This window comes from Schistocerca cancellata, chromosome 2 (genome assembly GCF_023864275.1).
Source record: "Schistocerca cancellata isolate TAMUIC-IGC-003103 chromosome 2, iqSchCanc2.1, whole genome shotgun sequence".
Lineage (NCBI taxonomy): Eukaryota > Metazoa > Arthropoda > Insecta > Orthoptera > Acrididae > Schistocerca > Schistocerca cancellata.
The window spans coordinates 1,112,832,412-1,112,854,329 of NC_064627.1; the positions used below are offsets into that span (position 1 = coordinate 1,112,832,412).

General features: G+C 45.0%; 1 protein-coding gene and 1 long non-coding RNA gene across 2 annotated transcripts in view; both read left to right on the forward strand.

Moving 5' to 3' along the window:
• LOC126163134 (protein yellow-like) overlaps positions 1-21,918 on the forward strand; it is an 87,802-nt gene that overhangs the window by 37,155 nt on the left and 28,729 nt on the right. Inside the window, exons 4-5 of the mRNA XM_049920061.1 lie at positions 11,707-12,258; positions 18,688-18,947. Coding sequence (XP_049776018.1) covers positions 11,707-12,258; positions 18,688-18,947 — 812 coding nt within the window. The remainder of the gene's footprint in view (positions 1-11,706; positions 12,259-18,687; positions 18,948-21,918) is intronic.
• The window catches only part of LOC126163135 (uncharacterized), an 89,728-nt gene that overhangs the window by 36,055 nt on the left and 31,755 nt on the right, over positions 1-21,918 (forward strand). The gene's annotated exons all lie outside the window — the stretch shown is intronic.

Below are 21,918 nucleotides of genomic sequence, written 5' to 3' on the forward strand. Positions count from 1 at the left end.
TAAGATGAACTCATTGTTTTTACATGATGACATTTGCTGTATCAGTGATCAAGTGATATTAACTTTTGTGTGGGTCAGTTATTCAGTATAATTTAATGGGTTGACTGTTTATGGAGACATGTTATGCAATCATTGTTAACATACACAATAACTTTTCTATAATCACAAATACTCGTTAAACTGGTTGAATTTGGAGGGTATCGCATATTTCGGTAAAGTAAGGCCTTTAATAGGTTCCGTTACAAAGTCCAATTGACGCACTCCAATTACAGCTAGCAGACCACCTGTCCGTGTTGCAGAACATTCTCCATTACATCTTATCATTACGTACCACCTGATTCATATCACTGCTTCACTGCTGCGGAAGGATTGACTAAAGGGAACCTTTTGACCGTTACATGGGAAGCATATCCCACAACAGTCACAAGAAGACTATTCTATTTTGACCATATTAGGTGGGAAATAATAACGCCTTTGCCTTGAGGCTATTAGTTTATACTAAATAACGCAAGTGGTCTGATCGAGGTAATTACCTCAGTACCTCTACATCTATACTGCGGGAACTACCGTACGGTGTGAGGCCGCAGGTTGACATTGTGTGTGGACATACTTTATTTTTATTATAAGAGCTCTATTCAATTTATCGTTAAGTAATAGCTAGTTGTCCGCCCCCGTGGTCTCGCGGTAGCGTTCTCGCTTCCCGAGCACGGGGTCCCGGGTTCGATTCCCGGCGGGGTCAGGGCTTTTCCTGCCTCGAGATGACTGGGTGTTGTTGTGTCGTCTTCATCATCACCATTCATCCCCATTACGGTCGGAGGAAGGCAACGGCAAACCACCTCCATTAGGACCTTGCCTAGTAAGGCGGTGCGGGTCTCCCGCATCGTTCCCCTACGCTCTGTAAAGAAGCATGGGACTTCATTTCCATTTTTCAGTAGCTAGTTAGACTTATCGCAGCGTTATTGTTTACACAAAAAGGAATAACTATTATTATTTCACTCACAATATTTTTTTAATGCATACTTCAAAACTAATTCTCGTCTAACTACTCTGAACTACGCATGTCGCTTGACCATATATCAGGTTAATTTTTTTCCATGTACAAATAAACTCTCATTCAAATTCTGAAGGTGGCAGGGGCCAAATAAAGGGAGCGAAAGGCTATTCACAATTTGTACAAGAACCAGATGGCAGTTATAAGAATCGAGGGGCATGAAAGGGAAGCAGTGGTTGGGAAGGGAGTGAGACAGGGTTGTAGCCCATCCCCGGTGTTATTCGATATGTATATTTAGCAAGCAGTAAACGATCCAAAACAAAAATTTGGAGTAGGAATTAAAATCCATGGAGAAGAAATAAAAACTTTGAGGTTTGCTGATGACATTTTAATTCTCTCAGAGACAGCAAAGGACCTGGAAGAACAGTTGAACGGAATGGACAGTGTCTTGAAAGGCGGATATAAAATGGACATCAACAAAACAAAAACGAGGATAATGGAATTTAGTCTAATTAAATCAGGTGATGCTAAGGCAATTAGATTAGGAAATGAGACACTTAAAGTGGTAGATGAGTTCTGCTATTTCGGGAGCAAAATAACTGATGATGGTCGAAGTAGAGAGGATATAAAATGTAGACTGACAATGGTAAGAAAAGCGTTTCTGAAGAAGAGAAATTTATTAACATCGAGTATAGATTTAAGTGTTAGGAAATCTTTTCTAAAAGTATTTGTATGGACTGTAGCCATGTATGGATGTGGAAAATGGACGATAAATAGTTTAGACAAGAAGAGAATAGAAGGTTTCCAAATGTGGTGCTACAGAAGAAAGCTGAAGATTAGATGGGTAGATCACATAACTAATGACGAGGTACTGATCAGGGTCGGGGAGAAGAGGAATTTGTGGCACAACTTGACTAGAAGAAGGGATCGGTTAGTATGACACGTTCTACGGCGTCAAGAGATCACCAGTTTAGTGATGGAGAGAAACGTGGAGGGTAAAAATCGTAGAGGGAGAGCAAGAGATGAATACACTAAGCAGATTCATAAGGATGTAGGTTGCAGTAGTTACTCGGAGATGAAGAAGCTTGCACACGATAGAGTAGCATGTAGAGCTGCGTCAAACCAGTCTCTGGACTGAAGACCACAACAACAACAACAACAACAACAAAAGTGTTTCGATGTTAAAAGTGTACTGATGCTACAAATACAGCTTTGTTGGTTGAGCCTAACAATATGAATGAGGCTCATTTTTTATGATATAATTAAGTCTTTAACTGATCAGATTTCTGTTGTTTCTATACTGATTATTGTCCATTATTAATTCATTACTTTTAAATTCAGATACAAAAGTAACACATAGATTTAGGACCGTTGTCGTTTTATTCTTCTTAATGAATACACCGGTTGCTCTGGTGTTGAGTCATAGAACAAAATGTTAGAAATCTTACAAACTGCCTATGTTCTAGCCAAGTTACTCGAAAGGAATACAATAAAAAGACATGGTAAATCCTAGATATCTCTGGCATTTTTTACGCCTCCAAACAAACAGTCATTTTCCCTATTCAAATGTTGCCTTCTAGCCTGTATCTGTCTCCGTGCTACAGCCGTTTGAAGCATTTTCGCTAGGTAGGTTTGCAGTAGGGTAGTCACGGTGGATGGTTGTCACGTCGGATTGGTTGATGTCATTTGACGTCCATCCTAACTCTCTCTCACCTCGCTGGAGCCTCAGTCACGTGTCTGTGAGTGTTACAGGTGGTTTGTGTTGTTGGAGGTGGTGTGGATGTAGTTGTTGGTCATCCACAACAAACCAGACGGTACTGCGAGCAGCATACATTGCACTCGGAATTGGTCGTATACTTGTTGACGGGTTCTCTTCAACATGGTCCAGTGCGGCCTCTTCCAATTCGGGTGTGCGGCGCCTCCTTGAGATCGAGCGATTCTAGGCGCTACAGTTTGGAACCGCGCGACCGCTACGGTCGCAGGTTCGAATCCTGCCTCTGGCATGGATGTGTGTGATGTCCTTAGGTTAGTTAGGTTTAAGTAGTTCTAAGTTCTAGGGGACTGATGACCTCAGAAGTTAAGTCCCATAGTGCTCAGAGCCATTTGAACCATTTTTGTCTCCTTGGACTCCACAGTCACGCGTGCCGACGTTGAAAGTACCCGTTCCTCGAAGTCGTTGCGTAATCGTGGCGAAAAGGGTATGCGGACGTTGTGCAAAACGATCTTGATAAAGGCGACGAGCAGCTCTTAAATTACCGTGAGCTTCGACATACAGAAGGATCTTGTCGGTGAATTCTGCAAACGTGTGCTCTACCATGTTGCTCCAACACTCACAGACACGTGAGTGAGACTCGAACCTGGTCAGAGAAGTAGGATAGACGTCAAATGACATTACGTCTACATCTAAATACATACTACGCAATCCACCATACGGTGCGTGGTGGAGGGTACCTCGTACCACAACTCTTCTCTCCCTGTTCCACTCCCAAATAGAACGAGGGAAAAATGACTGCCTATATTCCTCTGTACGAGCCCTGATCTCTCTTATCTTATCTTTGTGGTCTTTCCGCAAAATGTAAGTTGGCGGCAGTAAAATTGTACTGCAATCAGCCTCAAATGCTGGTTCTCTAAATTTCCTCAGTAGCGATTCACGAAAAGAACGCCTCCTTTCCTCCAGAGACTCCCACCCGAGTTCTTGAAGCATTTCCGTAACACTCACGCGGTGATCAAACCTACCAGTAACAAATCTAGCAGCCCGCCTCTGAATTGCTTCTATGTCATCCCTCAATCCGACCTGATGGGGATCCTATACGCTCGAGCAGTACTCAAGAATAGGTCGTATTAGTGTTTTATAAGTGGTAAAGGAGTTTTGCTATTTGGGGAGCAAAATAACTGATGATGGTCGAAGTAGAGAGGATATAAAATGTAGGCTGGCAATGGCAAGGAAAGCGTTTCTGAAGAAGAGAAATTTGTTAAAATCGAGTATAGATTTAAGTGTCAGGAAGTCGTTTCTGAAAGTATTTGTATGGAGTATAGCCATGTATGGAAGTGAAACATGGACGACATATAGTTTAGACAAGAAGAGAATAGAAGCTTTTGAAATGTGGTGCTACAGAAGAATGCTGAAGATTAGATGGGTAGACCACATAACTAATGAACAGAATTGGGGAGAAGAGGAGTTTGTGGCACAACTTGACAAGAAGTAGGGACCGGTTGGTAGGACACGTTCTGAGGCATCATGGAATCATCAATTTGGTACTGGAGGGCAGCGTGGAGGGTAAAAATCGTAGAGGGAGACCAAGAGATGAGTACACTAAGCAAATTCAGATGTATGTAGGTTGTAGTAAGTACTGGGAGATGAAGAAGCTTGCATAGGATAGAGTAGCATGGAGAGCTGCATCAAACCAGTCTCAGGACTGAAGACCACAACAACAACAAAGCGGTCTCCTTTACAGATGAACCACATCTTCCCAAAATTCTACCAACGAACCGAAGACGACTATCCGCCTTCCCCACAATTGCCATTACATGCTTGTCCCACTCCATTTCGCTCTGCAATGCTACGTCCAAATATTTAATCGACGTGACTGTGTGAAGCGCTACACTAGGAATGGAGTATTCAAACATTACGGGATTCTTTTTCCTATTCATCTGCATTAATTTACATTTACCCATATTTAGAGTTAGCTGCCATACTTTAAACCAATCAAAAATCCTGGCCACGTCATCTCGTATCCTCTTACAGTCACTCAACGACGACACCTTCCCGTACACCACAGCATCATCAGCAAACAGCCGCACATTGTTATCTACCCTAGCCAAAAGCTCATTTATGTAGATGGAAAACAACAGCGGACCTACCACACTTCCCTGGAGCACTCCAGATTATACCTTCACCTCCGATGAACACTCACCATCGAGGACAACGTACTGGGTTCTATTACATAACCATTTCGACGTAGGCACCTTCCACCATAAGTACCCTGCTTCAGTCCTACCTAGCAAACACGTTTTCAAATGGCTGTAGCACGGAATGGTACGTTTCCGGACATGGTTTCCTATTCAAAATGTTATGTACTTTCTCTTCTCTACAAGTCACATAAGTCCGTACCTGGAAGTTTTGAACATCCTGCACATCTTTACAGATAAAATTATGTAAATTGAAGGTGGACGGAGGGCAGGAAATGAAGGGGAAGGGATTATTTATGATGATGTTTGGTTTGTGGGGCGCTCAACTGCGAGGTTAGCAGCGCCCGTATAATTACCCAATCTTTGCTCAGTCCAATTTCGCCACTTTCCTGGATGATGATGAAATGATGAGGACACCACAAACACCCAGTCATCTCGAGGCAGGTGAGGAAGGGATTATTGATGTCAGCTGCATCGGGAGTTTGTGCGGCATCCGCGGCAACGAATGAAAATGTGTGCCGGACCGTGATTCAGACTCGGGGTCTCCTGCTTACTAAGCAGCTGCGTCATCCGGACACACTGTTTACGACACTCGCGCGCACTATCTCTGCATGCCTGCCAGCCGACACACACACACCCCCAGCGCAACTTATCTGCAGTCCGTGTTCACGTCCTCCATGTTCGCTACTTTGAGACTGACGCAGACAGTCGGACAGAATTATGCTTCCGCACTGTAAGTGGATGATTCGTTGCCCACCGAGGCGTGCCGAAGTCGTCCGTGCAATTGCGATAAACACTGTGATGAAGATGTTTCGTTTGTGGGGCTCTCAACTGCGCGGTTATCAGCGCCTGTACAAATTCCTAATCTTTTCTCAGTCCAACCTCGCCACGATGAAATGACGAGGACAACACAAACACCCAGTCATCTCGAGGCAGGTAAACACTCTGTCCGGGTGGCGCAATGATTAACAGCTGATATCAATAGTCCCTTCCCTTTGCTTTCCTTTCTCCCCATCCACCTTCATTTTATATAATGTGTATCACAGCTGTGGATTTCGCATGGTGTCTGCGATGGGGAAGGGGGAGGGGGGTGTCGGTCGTACCAACACCGACTCAAAGGAAGACCTCGGCGCTTGTTGGTGACGTCACGTCAGCTAGGCACGGCGAACGCCAGGTCTGTTGCAGGCAGAAAGCGCCTGGGCGTGCTTATCACTATAAATCTCTTATTTTTGGACAAAATGTTTGGTATTGTTTTGGATTCTGCAGTTTTATTTAGATGAAAGATTTTCTTACTATCGTAAAGCGACAAATGAAGATCATAGTCCTGTATTACTGAATCCTGCCGAAACAAACGTAGATAAATATGAGAAGATGCTTTGCCCCATTGAAAGCTTCGGAAATTTTACATTCAAGTAACTATATTTACTTGATCCATTTTGTTATCGAAACTTACCCCAACCCCCTTACAATTAACTCGTTTCTTTTATTTATTTATTTATTTATTTTCGTTTGACATCGTCACTGGAAATGTGAACTAATTTACATGTGTAAATGTCCAACTGTTGCCAGTCATTAGATTACAGTCGTTTTCAACGAAAGGAATTCTAAACAGCAAACAAAATAGCTTCATACATCGAAAATACTGCTGAGCTTGAACTTTTTTAAACATGCGCATTAGAAAAGATAAATATTCCCCTCTTGCAACTGAAAGGAGAAACTTTATAAGATAAAAAAAAATTATTTGATAAAACAAGTATCTCTCTTTTGCCTCTTCCTCTGTCCCCCACCCCCTCCCCCAACGTGTACAATCGCAAGATATTTCATTAACATTCAGTGCTCCTCACCCCATAGTGAACCAAGATACCTAAAGAAGAGCACCAATATGTTCACAGTTTCTTGTAAAAGCAACCCAGTACAAACGTAACTTCCTCAGATTTACAAATAAGGTAAAGAAGCACGAATTCTGTTGCTGCTGGACCATGAAGTTGTTTTTGTATGTCAATCCTTAAAACAGGTGGAAATTTAAGTTCAGGAGTACACTATTTGTTAAGAAGTGTAATGAATTGCACAATTAATTGATGGCAGAAATCTTTCAGAACAATGTGTGTTGGTCAACTACCGCCAATAGTTTTACATTTTCCTGTGTCAGAGAGGGAGACACCACCATTATGAGTATACCTGCAACAGACCTGGCGTTCGCCGTGCCTGGCTGACGTGACGTCACGAACAAGCGCCGAGCCCTTCCTTTGAGTCGGTGTTGGTCGTACGCGGTTTTGTTAACGCTTAACACTATCGTCGTTTAGTCCACCTACCTCGACAGGCTTCCTGCCGGTTTCCCTCCACTCTGTGGTAGCAGATACGTGCAAGACAGTGTAAAGCAGCGTTGATGAAACCACTACTTAATACCTACCACACAGAGGCCCATAACTCTAGTTGAAGGTCAGTTACTGAAAGTTCATGATTAAAAAAATATCTCTGAGCACTAGGGGACTTAACTTCTGAGGTCATCAGTCCCCTATAACTTAGAACTACTTGAACCTAAATAACCTACAGACATCACACACACCCAAGCCCGAGGCAGCATTCGAACCTGCGACCGTAGCGGTCGCGCGGTTGCAGACTGTAGCGCCTAGAACCGCTCGGCCACCCCGGCCGGCCATGATTAAAAAATCGGGCGTTCGGGATCTTCAGTCTACTTGCAGAAAAGCGTTTAACATTAGATGAACTCTGCATTTTGTTCATATTGAAACGCATGAAATGGCTACCAAGTCCGTATTTAATATGGTGAAACATTATCCTTGAAATTTCACTGTCTATATAACTAATTTTCACTCGAAAAGCAGCCATAATTGTAGCAAGTCCATCCGGACTAATTTTCACGCTTTACCAGTGACAGACCGACAACTACTCGCGAGTCAAACATTCCGTCGTGTCAGTAGTCTTCTTCATAAGAGGTGCTCGCCAAAATATTCCGCACAGAGCACGAAACACACCACGCGGAGTTGTTACTACGACCAGAAAGCTCACACGCTCATATCTCTCGAACTATTTAATTTAGAAACACCAAACTTTCATTAAAATGTTCGTAACTCCAGTCGCTTCAGTCACGATATGTTCGAACCGACATTAGCTTACTACACTCCTGGAAATGGAAAAAAGAACACATTGACACCGGTGTGTCAGACCCACCATACTTGCTCCGGACACTGCGAGAGGGCTGTACAAGCAATGATCACACGCAGGGCACAGCGGACACACCAGCAACCGCGGTGTTGGCCGTCGAATGGCGCTAGCTGCGCAGCATTTGTGCACCGCCGCCGTCAGTGTCAGCCAGTTTGCCGTGGCATACGGAGCTCCATCGCAGTCTTTAACACTGGTACCATGCCGCGACAGCGTGGACGTGAACCGTATGTGCAGTTGACGGACTTTGAGCGAGGGCGTATAGTGGGCATGCGGGAGGCCGGGTGGACGTACCGCCGAATTGCTCAACACGTGGGGCGTGAGGCCTCCACAGTACATCGATGTTGTCGCCAGTGGTCGGCGGAAGGTGCACGTGCCCGTCGACCTGGGACCGGACCGCAGCGACGCACGGATGCACGCCAAGACCGTAGGATCCTACGCAGTGGCGTAGGGGACCGCACCGCCACTTCCCAGCAAATTAGGGACACTGTTGCTCCTGGGGTATCAGCGAGGACCATTCGCAACCGTCTCCATGAAGCTGGGCTACGGTCCCGCACACCGTTAGGCCGTCTTCCGCTCACGCCCCAACATCGTGCAGCCCGCCTCCAGTGGTGTCGCGACAGGCGTGAATGGAGGGACGAATGGAGACGTGTCGTCTTCAGCGATGAGAGTCGCTTCTGCCTTGGTGCCAATGATGGTCGTATGCGTGTTTGGCGCCGTGCAGGTGAGCGCCACAATCAGGACTGCATACGACCGAGGCACACAGGGCCAACACCCGGCATCGTGGTGTGGGGAGCGACCTCCTACACTGGCCGTACACCGCTGGTGATCGTCGAGGGGACACTGAATAGTGCACGGTACATCCAAACCGTCATCGAACCCATCGTTCTACCATTCCTAGACCGGCAAGGGAACTTGCTGTTCCAACAGGACAATGCACGTCCGCATGTATCCCGTGCCACCCAACGTGCTCTAGAAGGTGTAAGTCAACTACCCTGGCCAGCAAGATCTCCGGATCTGTCTCCCATTGAGCATGTTTATGACTGGATGAAGCGTCGTCTCACGCGGTCTGCACGTCCAGCACGAACGCTGGTCCAACTGAGGCGCCAGGTGGAAATGGCATGGCAAGCCGTTCCACAGGACTACATCCAGCATCTCTACGATCGTCTCCATGGGAGAATAGCAGCCTGCATTGCTGCGAAAGGTGGATATACACTGTACTAGTGCCGACATTGTGCATGCTCTGTTGCCTGTGTCTATGTGCCTGTGGTTCTGTCAGTGTGATCATGTGATGCATCTGTTCCCAGGATTGTGTCAATAAAGTTTCCCCTTCCTGGGAGAATGAATTCACGGTGTTCTTATTTCAATTTCCAGGAGTGTATTTACTCATCTTACAGACTGTTTTTAAGGAGCGATCTAACGTCGTGTTATCCGTAGACCGGCTAGCAAGCGACTCTTTCGAGGTACTCTCCTATGTTCCAACTCCTCTGCTTGCGCGGGAACAGCTTAATTCTGATTCGCTGTTGATCTAAACGTCCAATCAGAAAGTTCGTTCCAGATCATTCTCGCGGCAAATCTTGCCTTATCCGATCATTAATTTGATAGTACACTCTCTCAATCATTCTCAAGCCCCCACATGGCAAAATTTAATCAAATAACATTTTTGACTCATTTTTGTATTACGTAATGCACAGTGTTCAACGTTTTAAAAAGAAAATTCTGATTAATTGATTTTTATGCACTGATAACGTTGGAATGGCTTGAAATGATAATGAAAGTTAATCTGTTATTGTTCCTAAGTTGGTTTTTAACAACAAGGGTAGGTTTTATGAGTTTTAGGTAATTCTCTTTATCTCCAGAGCTATAATAAAAGAAATCTGAATTTTTGACAGCATCATTCCATTAATTATAGAAGGCTGTGTACCAAATTTGAACAAAATCGAATAATAACTAATACGGATTATTTAGATTCGTAGTGTGTATGAATCTTCGTGTTGACTGAATGTTACGCTATGCAGTTCTCACGGCAGGCAGCGTCAGCCGTGTTGTGAGCAAAGCGAAAAAAAGAAAAAAAAATAGCTATCCTGCAGCCACCGTACTAGACGGCGGTGTGCCTTACTGCAACGAATGTCATGTCGTAATAACTTGCTGCGTTACGCCTATGTTATTATAAAAAAATTCTTAGTTTCTTTAGTTCGTGGCTCGAGATAGAAAGAAGGATCCTTTATTGTATGATTATATGATAGCGGAAGAAACACTGGTAGCAGTTATTTCTGTAAAATATCTGGGAGTATGCGTACGGAACGATTTGAAGTGGGATGGTCATATAAAATTAATTGTCGGTAAGGCGTGTGCCAGGTTGAGATTCATTGGGAGAGTCCTTAGAAAATGTAGTCCATCAACAAAGAAGGTGGCTTACAAAACACTCGTTCGGCCTATACTTGAGTATTGCTCATCAGTGTGGGATCTGTACCAGGTCGGGTTGACAGAGGAGACAGAAAAGATCCAAAGAAGAGCGGCGCGTTTCGTCACAGAGTTATTTGGTAAGCGCGATAGCGTTACGGAGATGTTTAGCAAACTCAAGTGGCAGACTCTTGAAGAGAGGCGCTCTGCATCTCGGTGTAGCTTGCTGTCCAGGTTTCGAGAGGGTGCGTTTCTGGATGAGGTATCGAATATATTGCTTCCCCCTACTTTGAAACGTCCCTTAGAAAAATTATAAATGACTGTGCTTAAGCTGACACACAATATTTTTAGCGCAACGTAATCTGGCTTTCAATAATCCCTAAAAAAGAATGGCCCTAACTAACATTAACCTATACCTTTCACAAATCACTTACCTCACAAAAATCTTCGTTACTCAAACTACTGCAATACGGCGAGCGCCACTACTGCCAGCTAAATAAAAGATTCAAACTACTGAAGGCACTAACTACTTACAGGGACAGTTAGCAAATGAAAGATTTTGATAGAGAACAAACAATGTATTTAGCTTAATAGTGTTCAAAAGTCATAATATATATAGCAGCTCATGACATCCACTCTTACAAATGTACTGTTTCTGATGGACATACGTCCATATCATCCGCTCTCAAAATTCTGCCATCTCTCTCCCCACATCCACCACTGCTGGCGGCTCACCTCCAACTGCGCAACGCTACGCGCTGTTAACAGCCAACTGTCCAACACTACAATAGCGAACATTACAGTCGTTCTTCCCGCGAACCGTACGCGGGTGGAACAGCAAGGGCAGGTAATGTCAATGGCACGTAAAGTGCCTTCCGCCACACACCGATGGGTGGCTTGCGGAGTATAAATGTAGATGTAGATTTGGACGGGTGGAAATTTGCTACCGGCAGTGGTAGATTTCTTTGATGGGATACTTTTTACAGTGTACGGTTCAAAATGGTTCAAATGGCTCTGAGCCATCCATGGTCATCAGTCCCCTAGAACTTAGAACTACTTAAACCTAACTAACCTAAGGACAACACAGAACACCCATTCATCACGAGGCAGAGAAAATCCCTGACCCCGCCGGGAATCGAACCCGGGAACCCGGGCGTGGGAAGCGAGAACGCTACCGCACGACCACGAGCTGCGGACAGTGTACGGTAAACTTGCTGTTGCAGGTTGACTCTTGCGGCCGGTTATGGATTCTGGACACCGGCTTCGTCGACATTTTGACGAGCGACTTCAGGCGGATATGTCCGACCAAGGTGGTGGTGTTCAACAACCGCGGCGAGAAGACGCTGAGCTACGAGTACCCACACGACGTGCTGACGGAATCGTCGCTGCTGGTCACGATCGCCGTGGAGTCGCGCGACGCCGCGTGCACCAACAACTTCGCGTACGCCGCCGACGTGACGGGCTTCGGGCTGGTCGTGCTGGACGAGCAGCGGCGCCGGTCGTGGCGCGTCACGGCCAACTACTTCTACCCGTACCCGCAGTGGGGCCACTTCGACCTCAACGGCGACTCGTTCGACCTGATGGACGGCGTGCTGGGGCTGGCTCTGGGGCCGCCCAAGGCGGACGGCGACCGCGACCTCTACTTCCACAGCATGGCCTCCGACCGCGAGTCCGCCGTGGCCACGTCCGTGCTGCGCAACCACTCGCTCTTCGAGGACGGCGTCAACCACGCCAGCCGCGAGTTCCTCCTGCTGGGCGAGCCGCGGCCCGGGCAGGTGAGCACCGGCTCGGAGCCCACTCGGAAGGTCTCCGTCCGAACCGCAGGACTAGACAGAACTGAATGGTTCAAATGGCTCTGAGCACTATGGGACTTAACATCTATGGTCATCAGTCCCCTAGAACTTAGAACTACGAGGGCAGTTCAATAAGTAATGCAACACATTTTTTTTCTGAAACAGGGGTTGTTTTATTCAGCATTGAAATACACCAGGTTATTCCCCAATCTCTTAGCTACACAACACTATTTTTCAACGTAATCTCCATTCAATGCTACAGCCTTACGCCACCTTGAAATGAGGGCCTGTATGCCTGCACGGTACCATTCCACTGGTCGATGTCGGAGCCAACGTCGTACTGCATCAATAACTTCTTCATCATCCGCGTAGTGCCTCCCACGGATGGCGTCCTTCATTGGGCCAAACATATGGAAATCCGACCGTGCGAGATCGGGGCTGTAGGGTGCATGAGGAAGAACAGTCCACTGAAGTTTTGTGAGCTCCTCTCGGGTGCGAAGACTTGTGTGAGGTCTTGCGTTGTCATGAAGAAGGAGAAGTTCGTTCAGATTTTTGTGCCTACGAACACGCTGAAGTCGTTTCTTCAATTTCTGAAGAGTAGCACAATACACTTCAGAGTTGATCGTTTGACCACGGGGAAGGACATCGAACAGAATAACCCCTTCAGCGTCCCAGAAGACTGTAACCGTGACTTTACCGGCTGAGGGTATGGCTTTAAACTTTTTCTTGGTAGGGGAGTGGGTGTGGCGCCACTCCATTGACTGCCGTTTTGTTTCAGGTTCGAAGTGATGAACCCATGTTTCATCGCCTGTAACAATCTTTGACAAGAAATTGTCACCCTCAGCCACATGACGAGCAAGCAATTCCGCACAGATTGTTCTCCTTTGCTCTTTATGGTGTTCGGTTAGACAACGAGGGACCCAGCGGGAACAAACCTTTGAATATCCCAACTGGTGAACAATTGTGACAGCACTACCAACAGAGATGTCAAGGTGAGCACTGAGTTGTTTGATGGTGATCCGTCGATCATCTCGAACGAGTGTGTTCGCACGCTCCGCCATTGCAGGAGTCACAGCTGTGCGCGGCCGGCCCGCACGCGGGAGATCAGACAGTCTTGCTTGACCTTGCGGCGATGATGACACACGCTTTGCCCAACGACTCACCGTGCTTTTGTCCACTGCCAGATCACCGTAGACATTCTGCAAGCGCCTATGAATATCTGAGATGCCCTGGTTTTCCGCCAAAAGAAACTCGATCACTGCCCGTTGTTTGCAACGCACATCCGTTACAGACGCCATTTTAACAGCTCCGTACAGCGCTGTCACCTGTCGGAAGTCAATGAAACTATGCGAGACGAAGCGGGAATGTTTGAAAATATTCCACAAGAAATTTCCGGTTTTTTCAACCAAAATTGGCCGAGAAAAAAAATGTGTTGCATTACTTATTGAACTGCCCTCGTAATTAAACCTAACTAACCTAAGGACATCACATACATCCGTGCCCGAAGCAGGATTCGAATCTGCGACCGTAGCGGTCACGCGGTTCCAGACTGAAGTGCCTAGAACCGCACGGCCACACCGGCCGGCACTAGACAGAACTCTATCGGTAAAACTCTTCTAGTTGATCAGGGGTATCTGCTGAGTATTTCGCTACAAGAAATTGGTACACAGGTGCTCAGGTCATTATTAGTCAGATGGCCGTGACGAATAGTGTGTCCAAAAGTAACAGGAACGGTTATACCATCTGGAAAAAAAAGAATGTCATATGGTACCATTGACTGGAATATCCCACGGGCCGGGTTCAGCTGCCTAATCGGAAGCGGGGTTCTGGCATCCTCCTTGCGGATATGTGACTTGTGTTCTATAAATATTCGTAGAGTGTAGGCGAGTGTCATGGATGCATGTATAGTGTAATTTCGTGTTTGTGTTGTATCATGATGATGATGATGATAATGAGTATAGGGGGGAGAGGATAGTACTGTGTGTTGGTTGGGTGAATAGCTATAGCTGTGTTTGGGATGTTTCTCATTTCTTCTGTTACGAGTCTCGATTAATACACTTGCTGAAAGATGGAAGAAATGGCCTTCGGAGAAGTATCAACTATCGTTGTCCCCTACCAGATGACTCACCTGCTGAACTTCCGTTCGGGCAGTAAGTGGTGTAAGTTCGCGGACCTTTTGTCAACCCCGTTGATTAGTCTGGATGTTCTGACATTACTCTCTCTCTCTCTCTCTCTCTCTCTCTCTCTCTCTATATATATATATATATATATATATATATATATATATATATATATATATATAGTTAACAATTTCATCTTCTTACCAAGAATTATCAGCTTTCGCTCAGTTAATATTAGGTAGAAATCCAATCTGCATTTGGATCGCACTATCGCACTTCATTGACTCTTGTGTAGAAAGGCGTGCAGTATTCTGCTGCATCCATTTTCAGTAAGCTACCACCAGAATTCAAAAATCTTGTCAGTAATCCACACGTGCTTTCAAATCGAAACTGAAGAATTTCTTCTGTCGAGGAGTTTCTTGAAAAATTAAGCTGATTCCTGTGTTATATTGTTGACTGCGTTTATATAAACTTACAGCTTGTCGTCTTTTTAGGATTCATAAGCATTTTATTTTATCTATTATTACTTTTCTGCTGTAATTTCATGTACTGACACGTTCCATGACCACGGAGGCTGGTCAGTTTGGTCCTACAGAACTAGATGCGTAAGATTAAAAAAGAAATAAATAAATAAAATTTAACACAGTGGGTGTTTATTGTGCAAACTGAAGATGGAGAGGCGAGAGAGAAAAGGAAAGGAATTAATGATATCAGCTGCATCAAGACTTTATGTGGAACTGGCGGCGACAAGCGAAAATGCGTGCCATGCTGGGACTCGAACTCGTGATCTCCAACTTAATAGGCACTTGCGTTAAGCATTGTGGCACCTTGACACAATTTTTAACGCAAATTTGAGGACTACCTCGCGGCGCCACCTATCTGCAGTCAGCATGCATTTCCTCCAAAATGGCCCATTTTAGGTTCGTGTGCATCTGACTGACAACTGAAGGTTGTGGATTCATTGCCTGTCGAGGTGACTCAATTATACACGGTGATTTTTTCGACCGTGTGCAAACTACAGGAACTGATCGATAAGAGGATACGGAACACAAAAGGTCTAATGTTCGTGTGCATGTTTCCATGTTAGAGACCATTTATTCAATTTATTTAATAAAATTGCAGCCAAATAGCCACATACAGTTATTTTGCTTAACATTTTACATTTACATTTACATTTTTGCATATTCATTTATAGATTTCACTCTTTTACTGCACAGTTCTATGTGATATCGTTCACAGGCTTCGTTACACAGTTCACACACACATGTTGTGGGTGAGTCGTGATAAGTTTTGTTTTTGCAAATTAGATGATGAAAGCCGTGAATAGAAAATCTAGTTACGGCATGTCGCAGTTCGAAGTTCGGTGCTGCCCATGAGCAGTTCGTCATTGCTTCGGTGTCCTAGAATTCCGGCCATACTTTTTCTCGTTTGTGCTCCATGATCTTCTGTTGATTTCTAAAAGCCCTTGTGTGTGGCATCATATATCAAAGTTTGATTTCTTCAATTAGGAATGTCTCTCTCGCTAGTCTAGGTCTTGTCTTTGAGAGACCCAGTGCTCTTTTTAGATAAGTCGATTTTACCTTTTCTAGTGTTTCTGGATTTTTTCCTGTCAGGTGGTCCCATATAACCTCCATCCCATTGGACAGGATAGGCAAGATTTTTGCGTTGAATAATTTCATGGCCGTTTCTAGACTGAGTAGGCGGATGTTTTTGATGTCCTGTATTGATATTATTGATTGCGCTGCACGTTCTGTTGTATGTTTCGTGAAGAATTTGGCTGTTGGTTGCAATGTCACCCCTAGGTATTTAAAGTCTGACGAGATTTTTATTTTTTGTTCTTTGATATTGATTTTCGCATTCTTCGGTGTTTTGCCTCCTTTTCTGAAAATCGCTATTTCTGTCTCTGTTATGTTTATGTGCAATTTGTGTTCACTGCACCATTTGTCTATTTTCTCAAAGATTTTCTGCAGCATCTGTATATCTGTTAAACCTACGGCTATGTCGTCTGCGTATGCAAATGTATATACATCTTCTTCATTTTCTCCAATTCGCAGTACTTCTTCAGTGGCAAGAAGGTGCAGCAAAGGGCTCATTGGGTCACCCTGTAAGACTCCGTTCGATTGCAGAATGAGGTTCGAAAAAGAGAGATTGTCCGATACTGTGATTAAGTTGTATCCGAGGACTGACTTGATTATTCTTGCCTATACGCTATCTTCTCCCACTGTGTTTTTCCAGTTTTCGGACTATGAGATCCTTTTCCAGTAGGTCAAAGGCTTTTGTAAGGTCTATGCCAGTAGGTCAAAGGCTTTTGTAAGGTCTATGAGCCATTTATTCAAACACACATTGTTACAGAGACTGCGGTCTAATATGCTTCGAAATATCAACGGCACGTCTTCCAGCAAGGGAGGGAAAGTCACCCGCAAGAAACGCCGATAGTTTCGGTCTGATAGGCGACATGGAAGGAAGACTGGTCCCAAAACCATGCATTTCCAGACATTAGTTCATTAGACCGTTTTCGTTCGGGTGTCCTCTCATCGACCAGTCCCTAGTGTTCGTACACAGTGCAAAATAATCACCTTCTATTAATGCGTGCTCTCTCTTCTTTCGGACTTTTCCAAAAGAACAGACACCACGCATTCGTACAACTCGTATTGTTCGCTAACTGTGATGATCAGACGGCCGCTCAGAGCACTAGGTGGGGGCGGGGCCGAAGCGCTCGCGCTAGCCTAGCTCTACTTGGCCGGGCCTCGTGTGGAGAGGAAACTTTGTTACAGACCGAGCCCAGGAAGCCTTACGAGTGCAATTTGTAAAGGAATTCTATACGCTACACCGTATCGGGCGCCCGACTCGATTCCACGTTGCGGTTACGAATCCATCAAGGAAGTACTTCACATAAGAAATTTTACTAGGTCATGAAACATGGAAGTACCGAAAACTCTCAGCAGAACAGGTTTCTCGTGAGAAGCGTTGCAGGATAGAATTTAGGAGGAACAGAGTAAACTCTTAACCCTTTCGTGGGCAAAATTATCGAGCAGTTTTTTTTTTTTTTAATGAAGAGTAGATAGTAGTTAACAGATAGGTACATTTATCATACACAATATCAGATTTGCTCCAACTGCGAAAGTGAGGTCACACAACAAGGTTGGAAGTATTCTTCCCACTGCCCTTCCTTGGAGATAAATGACAAAAACAACTTTTTCAATATATGTCATATTTATTTGATAAATTTACTTCTCTTGTTACAATGATTGTTCACAATTATGTGCCATGAAATTTTCTGAAACATGGGCCTATGCAAAGTGGTATTTTACAATATGTGCAAACACAGAGAGTGCTCTTTTCCGCAGCTTTGGTACTACAATGACGGCACGTCCAGTACGTTTCTCCTAAAATGGGTTGATGCTCCCCTACAGCCACATGACGAAAATCTTCAGGTAGTTTACCCTTTTTTGCCAGAAAGACAGGTTTTTGTCCACGCCTTTTTGGGATGAGAAGCCTGCGATCAATTCTCTGGCTAGATAGATCCTGTATGTGAGCTGATCATGCTGTCCACTTTCTCTTTTCCTTATTTTCCAGAGGATAAAACTGTTCACTGCTGCAACATTCACCAGGAAATAAAATATTCTGTGCCACCATTTTACAGAACGTCTGCCAATAGCACACCTTTCTCCTAATTGATCAAACTTGTCGACACCACCAATTATTTTGTTGTATTCTGCCACAACTTCAGAACAAGAAACCTCTGTACTAGTACCATCCTTGTTTTTCCTTTTCTCTGTGGCTGTTTCTCATGGGTCATGAATTTAGGACAGGAAATTGACTGGACGGTTTTCCATTCATTTTACTGCAGAAATGGCTCCTTTTGTTTCAAACTGGAATTCTCCTCCTTCCAATTTTACGTTTTCCTTCATAAATCTGGGTAAATCAAAAGTATTTACCTTATACTATACCTTTGAGGAAAAAAATCACAAAATGTCGCGCAAACAGCACTCAAAGGCTCCTCTACAGAGCAACATTCAGCTATACAATGCCTCTGCGCGGAGGTACGGCAAAAACGGCGGGAACTTCCGATTGGAAGTAGTACCTTATACTGTTCACTAGGTGGTAGCACCGTACAGAGGTGGGAACTGTGAATCCCACGAGACTAGGAGCGAGTTCATTGTAGTGCGAAGTATCTTTCCCACGGCTCACGAAAGGGTTAAAGATGGAACCAATCTGTTTGGTTCGGTGGACAAACCTGTTCGGCGTCCGTTTCTCGTGCCCCACTGGACACCGCTCCGTTTGTCGGCAGACGGCGGCCGAGGCGATGGACGTGGACGGCGTCATGTTCTTCAGCGTGCTGCCGCGGAACACGCTCAACTGCTGGAACTCGCGCTCCAGCTACGGCGGCCGCAACATCGTCGAGCTGGACCGCGACGAACACAACCTGCAGTTCGCCAGCGGCGTCAAGGTCATCCAGGACAGCAAGGGCCGCAGCCACCTCTGGGTGCTCACCTGCCGCTTCCAGAAGCACATGACGGGCACCATCGACAACTCTGAGATCAACTACAGGTGCGTCGCCCGCAGCAAAACGCCATCCTTGCCTCCTGAGAATCTGTTATGTCATACAGGGTGTCCGAAAAGTCTTTCCCTGATTACATAAATTGATAACTCAGGCTAGAAGTAAGATACAAATACAGGGCTATTACAAATGATTGAAGCGATTTCATAAATTCACTGTAGCTCCATTCATTGTCATATGGTCACGACACACTACAGATACGTAGAAAAACTCATAAAGTTTTGTTCGGCTGAAGCCGCACTTCAGGTTTCTGCTGTCAGATCGCTCGAGAGCGCAGTGAGACAAAATGGTGACAGGAGCCGAGAAAGCGTATGTCGTGCTTGAAATGCACTCACATCAGTCAGTCATAACAGTGCAACGACACTTCAGGACGAAGTTCAACAAAGATCCACCAACTGCTAACTCCATTCGGCGATGGTATGCGCAGTTTAAAGCTTCTGGATGCCTCTGTAAGGGGAAATCAACGGGTCGGCCTGCAGTGAGCGAAGAAACGGTTGAACGCGTGCGGGCAAGTTTCACGCGTAGCCCGCGGAAAATTGGCTCATGCCAGAACTGGAGACCGACAGCGCCGACTTCATCTTTCAACAGGATGGTGCTCCACCGCACTTCCATCATGATGTTCGGCATTTCTTAAACAGGAGATTGGAAAACCGATGGATCGGTCGTGGTGGAGATCATGATCAGCAATTCATGTCATGGCCTCCACGCTCTCCCGACTTAACCCCATGCGATTTTTTTCTGTGGGGTTATGTGAAAGATTCAGTGTTTAAACCTCCTCTACCAAGAAACGTGCCAGAACTGCGAGCTCGCATCAACGATGCTTTCGAACTCATTGACGGGGACATGCTGCGCCGAGTGTGAGAGGAACTTCATTATCGGCTTGATGTCTGCCGAATCACTAAAGGGGCACATATCGAACATTTGTGAATGCCTAAAAAAACGTTTTGAGTTTTTGTATGTGTGTGCAAAGCATTGTGAAAATATCTCAAATAATAAAGTTATTGTAGAGCTTTGAAATCGCTTCAATCATTTGTAATAACCCTGTATGAAACTGGAGTCTAATTGTTTGCAAACTATCAAAGTTTTTTTTTCACACATCCGTAACCTTCCACTTCCATTGTTGCCCAATGACAGTACACGTCGATATGACTTTGCGGTCGAAATGCTATCACGTATTGAGGACGATGATGGTTATCTCAGACGAATTGCCTTTTCCGACGGAGCGACCTTTTTTGTCAGTGGAGTACAGAATGGCCTTAATGTGCGCATTTCGGGTTCACAACCCCCTGGCGAGGTCATGGAGTGCACCAGAGGCAGTCAAAAGCTGAATGTCTGGTGCGCGCTATTGCACGATCGAATTATCTGGCCATTCTTCTTCGCTGAGGTTACCACCACATCTGCAGTGTATCTGGACATGTTGCAACTGTATGCTGTTCCTCAGCTGCTTCAGTATCACCCCGATGTCTTGTTTCAGCAAGACGGTGCACCGCCTCATTGGGGTTTGGACGTCCGTGCCTATCTCGATATGACCTTTCCTGGGCGATGGATTGGTCGTGATGTGCCAACGGTTTGGCCTCCACGCTCTCCTGACATGACTTCTTTTTATGGGGTTATGTCAAGGACGAGGCCTACGGAACACGTGTACCAGATCTTGAAACCCTGCGGCAACGTATAACTACAGTCGTTGAATCGATCCCTCTAGTGATATTGGCTAATGTGCGGACGGAAACTGAATATCGCCTAGACGTGCTATGTGCTACGAAGGGTGCTCATGTGAAAGTTTACTGATGCGTGAAAAAAACTTTGATAGTTTGTAAACTATTAGACACCAGTTTCACATTTGTACCTTACTTCTAGCCTGAGTTATCAGTTTATGTAATCAGGTAAAGACTTTTCGGACACCCTGTACAACCTCGCAATGTTTCATAACGAACCATCTTCAGTTGGTAACATAGAGTAAGTAGAAACTGGAGTGTCTCAATTTCTAACCCACTTGGGCTTTGGCGCTTTTCTTCGCCATACTTTGTCGACTCACTCTGTGGTAAAGCTCTGTGTCTGTTACGATAGTGAGGAAGTGTCGTCGCTCACACTCCACAGCAATCTTGCTTTTACCCCCACATCCCGTCCCTTTTCACAAAACACTGGTTGCGATGCAAAAATGCAATAATCGAAAGAAGGTTCAAGAATTTATGTGCACTGTGAAACGTCCCCTTTGAAATTATACAGGACTGTGCTTAAACTGACACACAATATTTTTATTTAGCGCAACGCAATCTGACTTTCAAAAATCTCGACAGAAGAATGGCCCTGACTGACATTAACCTATACCTTTCACAAATCACTTACCTCACCAAAAATCTTCGTTACTCGAACTACTGCAATACAGCGAGCGCCACTACTGCCAGCTAAATAAAAGATTCAAACTACTGAAGGCACTAACTACTGTTAGGCATAGTTAGCAAATGAAAGATTTTGATAGAGAACAAACAATGTATTTACCTTAATAATCATAATATAGTAGACTGTATAGGTTTTTTTTATTGGTAACGCCTCATAGCGCTCTGTATGAAAATCACTGGCTGTGCTGTGTGCAGTCTGTGGCTGGTTTGCATTGTTGTTGGCTATTGTAGTGTTGGGCAGCTGGATGTTAACAGCGCATAGCGTTGCGCAGTTGGAGGTGAGCCGCCAGCAGTGGTGGATGTGGGGAGAGAAATGGCGGAGATTTGAAATTTGTAACACTGGATGGCATGAACTGCTATATATATCATGATTATTAAGGTAAATACATTGTTTGTTCTCTATCAAAATCTTTCATTTGCCAACTATGCCTATCAGTAGTTAGTGCCTTCAGTAGTTTGAAGGGACCGATGACCGTAGCAGTCTGGTCCCTTTAATCCCACAAACCAACCATCAGTAGTCTGAATCTTTTATTTAGCTGGCAGTAGTGGCGCTCGCTGTATT